General features: G+C 35.1%; 1 protein-coding gene across 1 annotated transcript; it reads left to right on the top strand.

Moving 5' to 3' along the window:
- The first annotated feature begins 960 nt into the window (after positions 1-960).
- On the top strand, positions 961-15,215 carry LOC115721388 (callose synthase 3). Its single transcript, XM_061111056.1, has 43 exons — positions 961-1,156; positions 1,253-1,483; positions 1,958-2,058; positions 2,168-2,292; positions 2,370-2,463; positions 2,602-2,712; positions 2,840-2,956; positions 3,082-3,174; positions 3,584-3,675; positions 3,873-3,999; positions 4,370-4,507; positions 4,626-4,702; positions 4,777-4,870; positions 5,322-5,447; positions 5,532-5,649; positions 6,603-6,937; positions 7,022-7,074; positions 7,168-7,228; positions 7,655-7,736; positions 7,885-7,934; positions 8,019-8,105; positions 8,689-8,823; positions 8,921-9,015; positions 9,118-9,202; positions 9,284-9,444; positions 9,581-9,704; positions 9,803-9,903; positions 9,994-10,123; positions 10,206-10,357; positions 10,693-10,802; positions 10,892-11,017; positions 11,149-11,217; positions 11,339-11,528; positions 11,611-11,773; positions 11,894-12,013; positions 12,093-12,211; positions 12,292-12,375; positions 12,649-12,761; positions 12,890-13,119; positions 13,204-13,998; positions 14,254-14,304; positions 14,402-14,587; positions 14,687-15,215. The coding sequence occupies exons 2-43, from the start codon at positions 1,282-1,284 to the stop codon at positions 14,933-14,935; spliced, it is 5,871 nt and encodes a 1,956-aa protein (XP_060967039.1). The 5' UTR covers positions 961-1,156; positions 1,253-1,281; the 3' UTR covers positions 14,936-15,215.
- Positions 15,216-17,566: the final 2,351 nt, after the last annotated feature.

Genomic DNA, 17,566 nt, shown 5'->3' on the forward strand with positions numbered 1-17,566 from the left:
TTTTCTTTTTAAACCATCAATGCAATAAAATTGAATGCCTAAAATCTTAGCCATTAATTTTTTTTACAATAATTATCAATTTTTATTGGCTTTCCTTTTTGTGTAGTTATGCAAAGATGTAGTAAAGTCTTAGTCTAGTCCTCTCTTCATTCTCTCTCACTCATCATCACGTTCCTTGCCTTGTCAGTCCAAAAAAATCCTACCCATTTGTGGGTCCCACACACCAAATAATTAATTAATAATTATTATAATAAATAAATAAATGTTTATTTTATGACAAAACAAACCGACAATCATCTCCTCTTCTCTATTTTCCCAAGGATAATTAATTCTGTTTAGATTGGAATTTTCTTAATTACCCATCTTTCTTTATTTTATTTACTCAAAATGCCATTAAAAAAAAGCTTTAGATTTATGTCAAATCGGAATATCGGCGGATTGTTTATTTACTATTCTACCCCTTTTCGGATTTTCAGCTACGGTAGTTAAGCGGCCAGTTTAGTGTGATGTTTTAGCCGAAGGGTAAAACAGTATTTTCGTAAACCGAAAAACGGACCTCTTTTAATCCGGTTTCATAGCATTGGATCTCTTCGAATCTTTTACTTTTTTGAATTTTGAATCTCTTTACCAATTCACCCTTGGTTTTTGCTCTTTATTACAATATTGACACTGTCAGTCGTTAAAAAGCGGGAAAAGCACTGAGTTTCCAATAATAACCCCGGCCCCTTTACTGTTGTTGTATCACTAATACGAGGGTAAAAATGTCATTCTGCGAAACACTAATGAACACTCACTATCAATGGCGTAACTGTAAAAATTCGAAAAATTGAGGGTAATTATGGAAATAGAGGTCCAGAATATGAGGCCCACTAGTCTTTTTAGGCAAAAATAAGTTGCCACGTCACTTAGCTAGCGCCAAATAAAAAAAAAACTTTCTCAAAGCTCTTCCTTTGCACCTAAGTAGCTTAAAGTTTCAGCTGTACTAAGTACTACACTTCTCTCTCTCTCTTCTGCTAATCACTTTCTCTCTCTTAGGGTTTCTGGTTTCAGTGAAGAAGAAGAAGAAGATTCAAGTTCTGTTCTTCATCGTCTTCGGCATTGTATGGTTTCGATTACGTTTGATCAAGTTTATTCAAGCTCTTTCACACTCCACAAGGTTTGTATTGCTGTACTTGTTGTTCTTGTTGTTGTTGCTATTTTTGTCTTTTTTCAGCTTCTGAACTTTGGTTTTTTGTTGTTGAAATGCTTACAGGGAAGATTTTGATTGGAGTTTGAGCAATAATGACTTCTAGAGGGAGGTCCGATCAGACTCCGCCGCCGCAGCAACAGCCGCAGCGGCGGATCCAGCGGACACAGACTGCTGGTAATCTTGGAGAGAGTATATTTGATAGTGAGGTTGTGCCGTCTTCGCTTGTTGAGATTGCTCCGATTCTTCGTGTTGCTAATGAGGTTGAGTCGAGTAATCCGAGGGTCGCTTATCTCTGTAAGTTTATTCTTTGGTTTATAATTTTCTTTGAATGCGTCGTTTTTGTTGCCTGGTTTCGTATATGGTATTGAAATTATGATCTTGTTTCTACTTTTGTCTAACTCGGTTGATAATGGTTTTTAGCTCAAATTTTAAGTGCATATAGCGAGAAACTATGGTACATTTCTGAAAATGTAGATTTAATTTAAGTGTTTTTTTTATATTTTTTGGTCATGTACACAACAAATCATCTTGGCAAATGGTTTAGTATGGAAATGCCAGTTAATGTATCATGAGTTTAGGCTTAGTTTGTAAATGCATCTTCTTTCGCTCTGTGCCTGCTTAAGGCCTTTAAGTATCTCCTTTCAGCGTACTTCTATATTGTCTTCCTTGTTTCTATTTTATGCTGGTGTAGTGGATGTTTCGCTAGAATTGTTTTCCCTTCTATATGTATGCATTACTGATGTGAAATTTGTTTGCATTCTGTCGTAGGTCGGTTTTATGCCTTCGAGAAAGCTCATAGATTGGATCCCACATCGAGTGGTCGTGGTGTTCGGCAATTTAAAACTGCTCTCCTTCAGCGTCTTGAAAGGGTAATTTTTTTGAGTCTTGGTGGCTGTTATAAACCAGATTTAATAGTGTTTTTAAGATTTCTTGCTTGTTTTCTTTTGAGTCCTAAGCTATATTGACTCTGATTTTCAGGAAAATGATCCAACATTAATGGGAAGGGTTAAAAAGAGTGATGCACGTGAAATGCAAAGTTTTTATCAGCATTACTACAAAAAATATATCCAAGCTTTGCAGAATGCTGCAGATAAAGCTGACCGGTGGGTTATATTTTATGTCTGGGACGATCACTTTGGTTTTTGCATTAGTTGACAATCAATCTTTTGCTGTTTTATAGTGCGCAGCTTACCAAGGCATACCAGACTGCTAATGTACTCTTTGAAGTTTTAAAAGCAGTTAATATGACGCAATCCATGGAAGTCGATCGAGAGGTTATACACATTTACCTGTTATCCTTCGTGCTGTCTTAGTTTCCTGTATCACTCTTTGTTGAATGTTTTTCCTATTTTGCTTTTTCGTGAGCTCTAGTTTGGACCTTTATTTTTGTTCCTCATGGTTGATGAACCCAGATTCTGGAGGCACAAGATAAAGTTTTAGAGAAGACTCAGATTCTAGTTCCATATAATATTCTTCCACTAGATCCTGATAGTGCAAATCAGGCAATTATGAGATATCCCGAGGTATGTTTGTAACATTCAGGCTTTACAATCACATTGCCTACCAACATTCCTAAATTAGACTGGTACATTTAACTTTTATAATTGCATTGCCTTTATGTTTTATTCTAATTTTTATTGTAATTTTCAGATCCAAGCTGCTGTTGTTGCCCTCCGTAACACTAGGGGTCTTCCTTGGCCCAAGGACCATAACAAGAGAAAAGATGAAGACATTTTGGACTGGCTTCAGTCGATGTTTGGGTTTCAGGTTGTGCATTTGGCAAAAAATTCAACTGTTCTTTTACAGTGCACTAAAGTTTTGCATAGCGAGCCATAGTCCTTCACATGTTGATGCCCAATTGACATCCTTTACATGTTTAATCAATTTTACAGAAGGATAGTGTGGCAAATCAAAGAGAGCACCTAATTTTATTGCTTGCTAATGTGCACATTCGACAATTTCCAAAGCCTGATCAGCAGCCCAAGGTTGTAAATTATAATTGTTTGCTTTTCTTTTTTTTAATATGAAAATTACATTGATGTGACTACCTTCTGTGTGAGATTATTATCATAATATTTTCTGTTGTTAGGAGTCTTTTACCAGCCATATTCAATCTATTGTTTCCTAATTATGAGTATGTAGAACTTTTAGACTACTGACATTGCTGACAAGGTCATTGTCTTAAGCAAGATAGAAGGTGCCACATTTCCTATTTTGTGTAGTCAACGGCCAAGTAGTCAAATTGTAGAGCCTATATGATTGAACTTCTGGTATTTAAGTGTTATGACTTATGATGTTATCTAGAAAATTGTAGAAAAAAGAACATAGAGTTTGTCAATAGTTTATAATTTAACTTTTATAAATGGTTTCTGACTAGTGCATTTATTTTGTTAGTTGGATGATTGTGCTCTGACAGAAGTGATGAAGAAGCTCTTCAAGAACTACAAAAAATGGTGCAAGTACTTGGGTCGTAAAAGTAGCCTTTGGTGAGTGCTTTTTGTGCTGAGCTATTTGTCATTAGATTTTGAATGACTTTGTATTTGGTTCATTGTGAATGCCTCTAATTTGTAATTTCTTGTAATCTAGTTAATGAGAATAGGAGGTTACAGCCTTGGGGGTTTTGTTAACTTTGTGCATTATTTAATTTCTCAATGAACTCAATTCTTTGTGGATTTAACTGCAGGTTACCAACCATACAGCAAGAAGTTCAGCAGCGCAAACTTCTATACATGGGACTGTATCTTTTAATATGGGGGGAGGCTGCAAATTTAAGATTTATGCCCGAATGCCTTTGTTATATATATCATCATGTATGCATCTTTGTATATATATACATATCTCTCTAAATCATAAATATAGCAGCAGCTCCAGTGAAAGTGTTTTAATGGTTAAACTAAAATATGATGTAGTTATATTATGAAGTATAGTGAGTAATATTCAATTTTATTTTTTCTTTCCCTTGAAAGAACATAAATTCTTTCAGGAGTTTCGACTAAAGATAAGAAATAAAGATAAGGAATTAGACAACTTCTCTCTAGATTGACAAAGAAAGTTTCCTATAAAATAGAAACTAAATGCTATATTTCTACGAACCGGTGCTAAATTTAAAAGCGTTCTTCTATCAAATGCACAATGGATTTATATTTATTGTACTTTTTTTTCTTCTGTTTGTGTTCTTAGATGGCCTTTGAATTGTATGGTATGCTAGCTGGGAATGTCAGTCCCATGACAGGTGAGAATGTGAAGCCGGCCTATGGAGGTGAAGAAGAGGCTTTCTTAAGAAAAGTTGTTACTCCCATCTATGAAGTGATTGCCGAGGTAGATTATGAATTTTTTTTTCTAGTATGTTCTTTTTGTTGTTTAGAATATTTGAATGGAAGACATTAACTTTGTGCTTTCTTTAATTTTCATCTTATGATTCTGTTTTGGGTGGCAGGAAGCTGAAAGGAGTAAACGAGGAAGATCAAAGCATTCACAATGGAGGAACTATGACGATTTGAATGAATACTTTTGGTAGTGCATTAGTCTGTTTATAATTTTCCTCATTTTATACTAGTCATCAAATTATTCACAGCAATACATTACAGGTCCGTTGATTGCTTCCGGTTAGGTTGGCCAATGCGGGCGGATGCTGATTTCTTTTGTATGCCTCTTGAACAACGCCGCCTTGACAGAAATGGGGTAAGCACTTGCTTTATTTTGCACTAATACTTTGTACTCTAGAGTGAAGTCAGTTCGGATTCCTGGGGATCAGATTTTATCATAATATTTTTACATTCTCTACCACCCCTTCATGCATTTGATGGGATGCTCTTATGAACTTGTTATGAAATCATCATATATCAGTCAGAATTTTGCTATATTACGGAACCTGCTAGTCATATTACTAACATGGGCACACAATATTTGTCTTCCCATTTGCTTTTAATTTCCTGTTTCCTTGAGAGTTGGGCACATTATTGGTTTTGATACAAAGAAGAATTGAACCCGTGTCTCTTCCCCCACAAACTCACACACCCAGCCACCTGAATTATAGGCTCAAGTAGTTGTGTACATCCTTGTTTATAGAAGGAAAATAATAAATAAAAAAGGTGTGTGATTGGAGTCAGATTATTTTGTGGATGGTGCACAGGAAAACAGCAGGCCAATTAGCAGTGATCGGTGGGTTGGAAAAGTTAATTTTGTTGAGATACGGTCGTTTTGGCATGTTTTCAGAAGCTTCGACCGTATGTGGAGTTTTTTTATTCTTTGCTTACAGGTATTAACTTTGTCAATTTTCATCACGTTTCTTTCTTATTCTTAATATTGTGACATGATGCGAAAAATGGGTATTTTCTACAAGGCTATGATTATTATCGCGTGGAATGGTACTGGACAACCTGGTGCGATCTTTAGTGGTGATGTTTTCAAGAAAGTGTTAAGTATCTTTATAACTGCTGCAATAATGAAGCTTGGCCAAGGCAAGTAAAGTGTGCTTTTCTTTTTCCTTACCTATTTATGAAATAGGCCTAATGACATGCTTATTCTCTATTTTTTTTGAAAAGGGTATAGACCCACATATCGAGAGGTCTCCCCGATATTTATTAATAAGCCGCGGAGGAAAACCATGGTTACATTTAACATCAAACAAAAGTCCTAAGACAGGAGCATCCTTGAAAACTTATAAAAACGTTTTCCAATCTCTGCATAAGTCTAAAAAGGACAGATTCTCAAAGTGTTTTGTTCTAAAGACCCAAGTGGCTGTCCAAAATTTGACTGTCTCCCACACATCCGCTTCTGATTTAGCAACCCCTTCAAAATTTGACATGCTTATTCTCTATTTACTTCCCCTGTGAAGTATAATAGATGTGTATGACAAATGGATTTTGAAGACGTAGCTAAGAGTTTGTTGGACTTGAGATTTCTCATTGTTTTGACTGGCGACATTGATAATTTATGAAATAGCTGTGATGTAGTTTTTCCATTGAGCCTGATGGTAATAAAAAAAGATTGAGGTATCCTACTAACTTAAAATTTACCAGATGTTAAATCCATTATTTACAAATACATATTTTGCTCAAAAGGATTCAAATGAATAAATATCTTTAAAATTTTAGCAATTAAGAAGCCAAAATTTTACTCTACTACACTGTAAACTGATATCCCATTAACCACATGGCTGGTATTGCACACGAAGAAGTTGGTAGAGAAGAAAGGCTAAGGAACTTAGCAACTAAGGAACTTAGCCTTTCTTGTTTCTTCATTTATCTGGCATTGCTGTAAACTGATATCCCATTAACCATCGGACCCCACTCTGCTGAAGTCGAAAGAACCCTATTCTGGTTTCTTCATTTATCTGGCATTGCTGTATGAAAAATGGATTTATGAATTTTTAATTTGTTTATTGTGTAATTAGTTGTATTGCCATGTGCAGCTTTTCTTGATGTAATACTTAATTGGAAAGCACAACGGAGTATGTCATTTCATGTCAAGTTACGGTATATATTGAAGGTTGTTTCAGCTGCTGCTTGGGTGATAGTTCTACCAGTTACTTATGCTTATACTTGGGAGAACCCTCCTGGATTTGCTCAAACAATAAAAAATTGGTTTGGAAACAATTCAAGTTCGCCTTCCTTGTTTATTTTGGCTGTTGTGATCTACTTGTCTCCAAATATGCTGGCTGGATTATTGTTTCTATTTCCTTTCATCCGTCGTTTCCTTGAGAGATCAAACTATAGAATTGTGATGCTAATGATGTGGTGGTCCCAGGTAAGCAATATTATGATATTTTGACATATTTCAGCTTTTTAAGATGGAGTCTAACCTTTTGATTTTTTTTTTTTGTATTTGTAGCCACGCCTCTACGTTGGCAGGGGAATGCATGAGAGTACATTTTCACTTTTTAAGTATGAATCAGTGTTCTTATTACCGGAATCGGTTTATTTAGTATGATCCCTATGCTCAATATGATATCTGGTTAATCTGTTTTAATTTTTCAGGTATACCATGTTTTGGGTTCTCCTTATAATCACAAAGTTGGCATTCAGTTACTATATAGAGGTTTCTTTCTACTCTCTATTCACATTCAAAGTGTTGTACTTTGATCTACTAGTTTAATTTTAGGAAACGAGTTGAAATATTGTTCTTTAATTGCCAATGTCATGTTACATCTTTTTTTTTTTTTTTTTACTTTTTGGATGCATAGCCTCAAACTTGTATTAACAATATCAGATTATTTCAAGGAAAAGTGTGAGCTACTCCCTTTAAACTGAAACCAATGTTAAGAAGCTAAAAATTACATATAAGTACAATAGAAATTCTGCCAATTTCTATAAAATCAGGGAACAAGACTCATGTGCACACTTCAGCATTATAGAACCGTGTGGCAACTCAATCTTTTAACATTTTATAATTATATACCTTGCTTGTTTTCATCTGATTAATGACATGCTGATGAGCGATTATACATGTGTGTCTTGGATACAGATAAAACCTCTAGTAGGACCGACAAAAGCTATCATGGAAGTGCATATATCTACTTTTCAGTGGCACGAGTTCTTTCCCCGTGGTAATGGGTTTATATATGAATATATGAAGTTCTTATGCTTTAGTTCTTATCTATATATAAAACAATGCAGTTCCTATGATCAAGTGATATGTTGATTTGTCTTAGCAAAAAAAAAAGTGATACTGATTTGGTCTCACCTTTTGTGCAGCCAAAAATAATATTGGTGTTGTTGTTGCACTATGGGCTCCAATTATTCTTGTATGTTTTCTGCTCTCCCTATATATATTTTTCTTATCACGTCAGCCTTCATGATTAGATTTCTGACATAGCAAAATTTTGCAGGTCTATTTTATGGATACCCAGATTTGGTATGCAATCTTCTCAACGTTATTCGGTGGTATTTATGGTGCATTCCGCCGACTTGGAGAGGTAAGACATTCTTATGAATTTTGATGTAGTCTCTTATTTTTGTTGCTCTTTTTCATGATAGCTGTAATCGCTACTTGGTGGGTTTTCTTTGATGCTACTACGTAAATGTTGCTTAGCAATAATCTCTCATCTTGGTTGCAATTTTAACATTGCGACCATAACTTGGCTAAGCATGCTCTTTTGCTCTAGTTTTCTTGATTAAGTGAAGAGATCCTTCCAATTTCTCATGTATTTGTTTTCTTTTTTTGATGCATATGGGAATTGAATGAACACCTTCCCCTAACTCGCGCATACCCCTCCTCTCATACCATTTGAGTTTACCTTTGTTAGTTCCAATTTCTCTTGTGTTTCCATCTGAATAGCGATGCAGTCCTATTCCCACACACACACCAAAAAAAAATGCTTGGTGTGAAGATTTCTTCATTTTGCCTCTTCGTTTTAGATATACTTGACAGAATATAGATTTAATGTTCTGTGTTATGGAATTTTCAAGCTTTCTCAATATGGAATATGTGGGATCTTTATGTAGTAAGTTATCTTCAAGGCATAATGTGGCTTATTGTTGCTTCAAATTTGGTTCCAGATTCGAACACTGGGAATGCTTAGATCTCGTTTTGAGTCCCTTCCTGGTGCTTTTAACGCCCGCTTGGTTCCGGTGGAAAAGAATGAGCCAAAGAAGAAAGGGCTGAGAGCAACTCTCTCTCGCAAATTTGCTGAGGTTTACATACAGGACCTTTTCTGTCGAGTATATTTAGGCTTTTTTTCTCCTTCCCTTTGAAATGATGTCATTTTTTGTTTGTTTATTTACAATGAAGATCCCATCAAACCAAGAGAAGGGGGCAGCAAAGTTTGCTCAGCTATGGAACAAAATCATAAGTAGCTTTAGAGAGGAAGACCTTATAAGTAACAGGTAGGTAGTCAGAATGAGTTTATCCTGCATGACATACTGTGGTTGCTTAATGTTGGTGGTGTTTTCCTTATTACACATGCCTAATTTTTTTGTATACAACAGGGAAATGGACCTTTTGCTGGTTCCGTACTGGGCTGACCGTGATTTGGATCTTATACAGTGGCCTCCATTTTTACTTGCCAGCAAGGTTTGTTTCGACATACTTCCCAATAAAATTTTGAATACTCAATTCATCATGTCCGTTTCTTATTGTTAATCTGCTCACTAGATTCCAATAGCATTGGACATGGCCAAGGACAGCAATGGAAAAGATAAAGATCTAAAAAAGAGAATTGGGGCTGACAGTTACATGTCTTGTGCTGTTTGTGAATGCTATGCTTCATTCAGAAACATTATTAAGAAATTGGTTCAAGGGAAACGTGAAACAGAGTAAGTTAACCTATTATTTAAGAACTGTAACCTCCCTGGTATTTATTTCTTTTAGTGTCAGCCTGAGAGTGTGCGAGGGCCATCCTATATTGAGATCATTCGCATTATTTACTAATCTCCTTGATTAACTTTCCAGTGTTGTTGAGCATATATTCAATGTCGTTGACAAGCATGTAGCAGATGGTGATCTACTTACTGAATTCAAGATGAGTTCCCTCCCTACACTTTATGGGCACTTTGTTAAGCTTATTGAATTTATGGTAAGTTTTGAATGTCCTGTATATGTAGATATATTCATATTCTCAGTCAATTCCACAATAACTTTTTAAAGGGTCATAATGCAAGTTCTCATTTGCAGTTGGAAAATAAGGCAGACGATAGCAACAAAGTCGTGCTTGTTTTCCAGGACATGTTAGAGACTGTGACCAGAGATATAATGATGGAGGATCAACTATCAAGGTGCTGTATTTTTCTTCTCTCTATAGCGCACGCACTTTTGTGATATCTCTTTTTTATTTGGTAATGATTTTCTAATCTTTTGTTGAGCAGTTTGGTGGATTCAATCCACGGCGGATCAGGCTTTGAGGGATCAATCCCACTGGATCAACAATATCAGTTATTTGCATCTGCTGGAGCTATTAATTTTCCTATCGATCTGACAGAGCAGTGGAAGGAAAAGGTGTGCAAAGTTAGATACAACGTTACAAAAAATGTTGTTGAATAATTCCTAAGATTTCTGTTCTATGTAAAACTATACACAGATAAAGCGGCTGTATCTATTGCTTACGACAAAGGAATCTGCCATGGATGTGCCATCCAATTTGGAAGCAAGAAGAAGAATGTCGTTTTTCTCAAATTCATTGTTTATGGATATGCCTGATGCCCCTAAAGTTCGCAATATGCTCTCTTTCTCGTAAGCTTTCTAATCTAATTTATTAGCCATTTCTCATTGCTTTCCCCTTTAAATGAAACATAGTGTACTTGCCTTTTTCTGCACAATAATTGTTATTGTTTTAGTCTTACACTTCTATAGCCATTTATTATCTTCTAACAGCTGCATTATAGTCAAACTTTCAATCTGGAATAAATTTCAAAGTTCTTGTAGCCTATTTTCTGGAGGCATATGATACAAATGCACTATGGATGGCAATTATATTACTGGCTATTATCTAGTTGTATGCTCTATGCTGGCATCTCTTACCTTTTCAAAATGCTAAATCTTTTCTGATTAATTGACTTTGTTTGTAGGGTGTTGACTCCTTACTATACAGAGGAGGTTCTTTTCTCCTTGCGTGATTTGGAAGAGCCAAATGAAGATGGTGTCTCAATTCTCTTCTACTTACAAAAGATCTTCCCAGGTTTTATTTCTTTTTCTTTTTTTTTATTCATATTAAACTGCCCTTCATTTTGTATTTGTTTGACGGAATCAGTGCAATAAATTGTCCAGATGAATGGGAAAACTTCCTTGAGCGAGTCGATTGCCACAACGAGGAGCAGCTAAAATTATCTGATGAACACGAAGAAAAACTCCGTCTTTGGGCTTCATACAGAGGCCAGACCTTGACTAGAACAGGTACATTCTACAGACATGTCTTCTTTTCTGTATGTATATGTATTCTCTAAATGTTACTTATGACACTGATAGTATATTCCATATTCAGACATTCTTGATAGCATTTACTAATGTTTATGTATTAATGTCAGTGAGGGGTATGATGTACTACCGGAAAGCATTGGAGCTTCAGGCTTTTCTTGATATGGCTGAAGATCGGGGTACCTGTTCTCTCTTTATTTATATTACTACAAATGCATCTTTTTTTGCAATACTTAATCACTATAAAATAAAGATTCCTAATAGATTGTTTGCTAATGATGTTACTTTCCTTCTCTTCAGATTTAATGGAGGGATATAAGGCTGTGGAGTTGAATTCAGAGGATCAACAGAAAGGGGAAAGATCTCTGTGGGCGCAATGTCAGGCAGTAGCTGATATGAAATTCACATATGTTGTATCTTGCCAACTGTATGGTATTCACAAACGATCTGGTGATGCTCGTGCACAGGACATTTTGAGGCTGATGACAGCGTATGTTTTCAAGCTTAAAATTCTTGATTCTTGATTCTTCATCTTGCACAAAAGTTTATTGGTATGTGTTTCCATGCTGCAGATATCCATCACTCCGTGTGGCATACATTGATGAGGTTGAGCAACCTAGCTTAGACAGATCAAGTTCAAGAACAAACCCAAAACTTTATTATTCAACTCTTGTAAAAGCTGCTTTCCCAACAAAGTCTATTGATTCACAGGAACCGATTCAAAATCTAGATCAGGTAAGGGTCACTAGTGTAGAAAAGACATAAGTGCGGTGCAATGCTTGCTATTAATAATAGGTTCTACGAAGTTTATATTTTTATGTTTTTCACTCACTTAAAATTATTGTCTTCATACAGATTATATATAAAATAAGACTTCCAGGACCTGCAATCTTGGGTGAGGGAAAGCCAGAAAACCAGAATCATGCCATTATTTTCACTCGTGGGGAAGGTTTGCAAACGATAGACATGAACCAGGTAAATTTATTTCTACTTCTCTGAAAGGTCATTTGTAGCATATTTTCAGTGCTGGTCCTGAAATGGGTCTAAATTGCAGGATAACTACATGGAAGAAGCTTTAAAAATGAGGAATTTGCTGGAAGAATTTCTTAAGAAGCATGATGGTGTGAGGTTTCCTTCAATTCTTGGACTTAGGGAACATATATTTACTGGCAGGTAGGTTGTGTGACACAGTTTGTTTTTGATATAATAGTTTACGAGGATAGTCATTCTAATTGTTCTGCTGTGTGGTGTAGTGTTTCTTCTCTAGCTTGGTTCATGTCAAATCAGGAGACCAGTTTTGTTACAATTGGTCAGAGATTGTTGGCTAACCCACTGAAGTAAGTTAATCTTCTCTAATTTGAAATCGTAATTGTTGGTATTTTACCATTAATTTCTGATGTGATGTGGACTAAGAATTGCAGTACAGATCAGATGTGTATCATGTAATTCTTTGATGTTTTGGCGTGTTCTGTTAAGTTTGCTAAAACAGTGTGTTATCTTATTGTATGAAAATTTAATCTATACTTGGCTTAAAAGTTCTAGTGAGTTTTCGTGGGTATTTTCTCTTCCTGCTTTTAGTAAACATGCGTCCTTTGATTCTGCTCATACAGGGTTCGTTTCCACTATGGTCATCCGGATGTGTTTGATAGGCTCTTTCACCTTACTAGAGGAGGTGTCAGTAAAGCGTCAAAGGTTATCAATCTGAGTGAAGACATATTTGCTGGTACAAAACATATTCAGTGAATCAAAAGTTCCTATGTTTTCTTTTTTCGATTTGATCTGTCTTATCTTATTTTAGATAAAGAAAAATGTCTTGATCTTCCTCATACTACTGTAAATATTATTATACAGGATTCAACTCTACGTTACGTGAGGGAAATGTCACTCATCATGAGTACATACAAGTAGGGAAAGGGAGAGATGTGGGTCTCAACCAGATTTCCATGTTTGAAGCGAAAGTGGCTAATGGAAATGGAGAGCAGACAGTCAGTCGAGATATTTATCGTCTTGGACACCGTTTTGATTTTTTCCGGATGTGTTCATGTTATTTCACAACAATTGGTTTCTACTTCAGTACTTTGGTATTTATTTCAAAACTTAACACTTTCTAGTTGACATTGAAATTTATTATTTAACTGACCCTATGATGTGTCTTGCTTTACCAGGTAACTGTGCTTACTGTGTATGTGTTTCTCTACGGTCGGCTCTATCTTGTTCTTAGTGGTCTTGAAGAGGGTTTAAGTACTCAACCAGGTGTACGAGATAACAAGCCCCTTCAAGTTGCTCTTGCTTCTCAATCTTTTGTTCAAATTGGTTTCTTGATGGCCTTACCTATGTTAATGGAAATTGGTCTCGAAAGAGGTTTCCGGACCGCACTAAGTGAATTTGTATTGATGCAACTGCAATTAGCCCCTGTGTTCTTCACATTCTCACTCGGAACAAAAACCCACTATTACGGAAGGACTCTACTCCACGGAGGTGCTAAATATAGGTCTACAGGTCGAGGATTTGTCGTGTTCCATGCCAAGTTTGCCGACAACTATAGGCTCTACTCCCGTAGCCATTTTGTAAAGGGTCTAGAGCTCATGATTTTGTTGATTGTGTACCAGATATTTGGCCAGCCTTACAGAAGTGATGTTGCGTATGTTTTAATCACTATATCTATGTGGTTTATGGTTGGCACCTGGCTTTTCGCACCTTTCCTATTCAATCCTTCTGGTTTTGAGTGGCAAAAGATTGTCGATGATTGGACTGATTGGAATAAGTGGATAAGCAACAGAGGAGGTATCGGTGTTCCGCCTGAAAAGAGTTGGGAATCATGGTGGGAGGAGGAGCAAGAGCATCTCCGTCATTCTGGTATCCGGGGTATAGTAGTCGAGATACTGTTAGCTATTCGATTCTTTATTTATCAGTATGGGCTTGTATATCACTTGACCATTTCATCCAACAAAAGTTTCCTGGTAATTCTTGCTCTCCCTCGCATCTTTTTAAGCTCAATTATATGTTTATAATAGCTAATGTTGAGTAATCTAAGAAGCCCTATTAAGTTATCTTCCCAATCTAATGTTAGTACCGTTTTTAGTTAGCCATAATAATTAATTGTTGTTATCTTTCACTGCATTTGTTAACTTCTTTTAGTCCATCCCTTCAACGAAATTATATTATTGAGAAACAAAAAATTACACTGACATTATTTACAACTCGTTTATTGACAGGTATATGGCATTTCGTGGCTGGTGATATTTGTAATTTTGTTTGTAATGAAGGTGAGTAATTTCTTGTGTTACTAAAATTTCGTTTCTTAATAATAAAAAATTTCCCAGTCGATACTGATACTTTGTTTTGTTAAATTTGAATTTGAAGACGGTGTCTGTCGGGAGGCGAAAGTTCAGCGCGAATTTCCAACTCATGTTTAGGCTAATAAAGGGGTTAATATTCATGACATTTGTGGGCATTATCATCACTCTTATTGCCCTTCCTCACATGACAGTTCAAGACATTCTTGTGTGTATTCTTGCTTTCATGCCCACTGGCTGGGGAATGCTTTTGGTCAGTATCCACTCTTCCTTAAGATTTTTTAGGTTTTCATTTTCTAAGATTAAAATTTACTAATATGTAAAAATCTTGGCTTTGCTAAAAAAATTCCAGATTGCACAAGCCCTGAAACCCGTAGTCCACAGAGCTGGGTTCTGGGGATCGATTCGGACTCTAGCTCGGGGGTTCGAGATAGTGATGGGTTTGCTTCTGTTCACACCGGTTGCTTTCTTGGCGTGGTTTCCATTCGTGTCGGAATTCCAAACTCGTATGCTTTTCAACCAAGCATTCAGTAGAGGTCTACAGATTTCTCGTATTCTTGGTGGTCAAAGGAAAGACAGAGCCTCCCGAAACAAGGAGTAGTAGTACTACACACACTACTAATATGTATGTGTATGTATTGTTGTTGTATACACCCTTGTTCATAATTTTAATTCTAATTTATATTATTATGGACATATATGTATGAGTTGTGGGCTGCAATTTTGTTTATTTCCTTTATTAGGTTTAGTTATTATCTTCTAACTGAGCTAAAGCCCCACCCCATCATCTCCTTCCCTTATATTTATTTATATGACAATATATATGGAAGGGACTTTTGTTCAGATTTTAATTAATTACATTCCTTTGTGATCTTTGTTTATATTTTTAGTGTAATTGAGTTAGGGAAATGTTATTTATTGTCTTTTTGCTTGTACTTAAGTAAGAAATTGTGTCTAGCACCGTCACTGAAAATATGACATTTTTTTTTGTTCTTTATATTCTTTCGAACACACCACCTAAAAGTGGTGTTTCTAAAAGTGGCACCACCTCTGGTTCCTTTTCTTTCTTATCTCTTAAGCTAGACTACCTAGATTAAAATCTAATAGTGCCAAGTGTATATATTTATGTGTATACATTTAAAGGGAAATAGAAAGCAAAAGTCAGTTGAAAAGAAAAACGATCGTTAAACATTTATAGTGCCAACTGCCAAGTGTCAATTTTACATGTTTAAGGGAAGAAGAAAGCGAGGCAATAATAAAGGAAGACTTCTGAAATTATATTAATCAAAGAAAGAAACTATAGTCGATTAACTACATGAAAACGACCATTATAACTAACACTGAATGATTGTGCCACACCATCACAGCAATATCAGCGTTCAACTTATCATTTAAGAGCTTTCATCAAAAAAGAAAAATTAACAATAATTTTATAAAATATTGATATGTTGGTATAGTTCTTCTAAATGAAATTATCTCTAATATCATTCTTGAAAAGCTGTTTTTAAAAAGTTAGGTGTTTCCTGGTGTTGTTCCCGAACATTTACTTGTTCATGCGAAAATGAATCTTGTGGAATGATAGTTGAGCTTGGAAGGGAGTTCCCAAATGACTATCATATCCACTTTAGGTTTAGTCTTCAAGATAGCTAACCCTCTTTCAAAAAGGAGTTTTGGACAGCTTGTTATTCTTTTGGGAAAGTTGTTGTCCCTGCAAAACAGTTCTGGATAGTTGACTCCAACTGGTTCTATCTTATTCGAAAGCTTCTTCACCGTAGTGCCTTTGGTCTGTGATCTCGGAAGCTCGTATATGTTTCCGGATGCACTTAGACTAACGCTGACATTGAGATCTCGCGCATAGGAGAGTTGATTAAGTTAGTTACTGTCTAAGTCACTTAACAATTTCAATTCTTTTAGCCACCGACTTTAGGATTTTAATCTTAAACCTATAAATACCACCAACACTTAAGTATTGAGCACGATGAACGTAACACCTGCTTCCGGTTGAGATTGAGAGTTAAAGAGAGAAATAGATTGAGAGGTAGAGAGAGAGAGGTACTAAGAAAAGAGAGAGATTGGGTTTAGATTTTGTATGAAATTTTTTTTGTAGATGAAGAAAATTCTTGGAAAAGAGTGTGAGAGTGAAATACTTCGAGAAGACTCAACAGAGAATCGATCTCGATTGTGATGTACTCGTTTTTGCTCAATCAATAAAGATATTTTTGGTGGTGTTCCAGAAATAGAGTAGTCATAAATCACATCGATCTATCGGACTTGAACCAACACATATCTTAGTGTTAATTTTTTATTTTCTGCGTTTGTTGTTTCTGGTTTTCCATACTCTGTTTGCTCATATTTTTCATCCAATTATTGTTCGTGATATATTAATCTAATCATTGCTAATTATTTGATTGTTTAAAGTTTAGTTGTCTTATAATAAAAATATTAAAAAACACCTCATATCAAATTTATCGAAAACATTTTCCTTTTCTTTTTGTATTATTTTTCTTCCCCCATAAAATTTTTCTTTAATAAAATCCAAACTAATTGGGTTGTCAAATAAGAACATATAAATTTTTATGGAAAAAAAATTTAATATATATGTATGTTTTATCTACTTTTTAATGAAAAATCAATTTTATTATCCAACAATTTTTGTGACAGAGTACAATCAAGATACAATATAGAAGTTATAGTAAAATTATAAACTATCACTTAGCTGATCAAAATAAACAAAATTTCTTTATTTGATCATGTAATAAAGGTCTATAATCTTTTACTTTCTACTTTACCTTAAAATTTGAACATCAACAAAATAGACTAATAATTCTAGCACTACAAGCAATGGATTACAAATTATTAAAGTTAAAAAAGTATATAAAAGGAGATAAATAACCTTAAAAGACTTAATTTGTACCTTTTAAAAACTATGATTGGGGTTCTAGCTTTAAGCTTGACCTCCTTTGGTTTGAGAATATCAAAAGAAGTATTGAATATTGATGTGAATTCATAACTCCTAAGGAGCTTGTGAATTACTATTCTTTTTGTAATAAACACTTTTTTTTTTTATTATTTTGTTAGTCTTAATTTTTTTAAGATATTAGTAAAATCTGTAATACTTTAACCCATAATGTATTAAAATATACTCTTTCCCACCAGCAGTATAATTGTTTATTTGTTTCTTCTATTTCAATTTATATAACTTATATAATTTATAATGACCGTGAGATCTAAT

The sequence above is a fragment of the Cannabis sativa genome, chromosome 2 (assembly GCF_029168945.1).
Source record: "Cannabis sativa cultivar Pink pepper isolate KNU-18-1 chromosome 2, ASM2916894v1, whole genome shotgun sequence".
Taxonomy (NCBI): domain Eukaryota; kingdom Viridiplantae; phylum Streptophyta; class Magnoliopsida; order Rosales; family Cannabaceae; genus Cannabis; species Cannabis sativa.

Coding starts and splice junctions, on each gene's coding strand:
- LOC115721388 (XM_061111056.1), top strand. CDS start 1,282: ATGACTTCTAGAGGGAGGTCCGATCAGACTCCGCCGCCGCAGCAACAG. Junction 2,464..2,601: donor CCATGGAAGTCGATCGAGAG/GTTATACACATT, acceptor TGATGAACCCAG/ATTCTGGAGGCACAAGATAA. Junction 7,935..8,018: donor TATGGGCTCCAATTATTCTT/GTATGTTTTCTG, acceptor AAAATTTTGCAG/GTCTATTTTATGGATACCCA.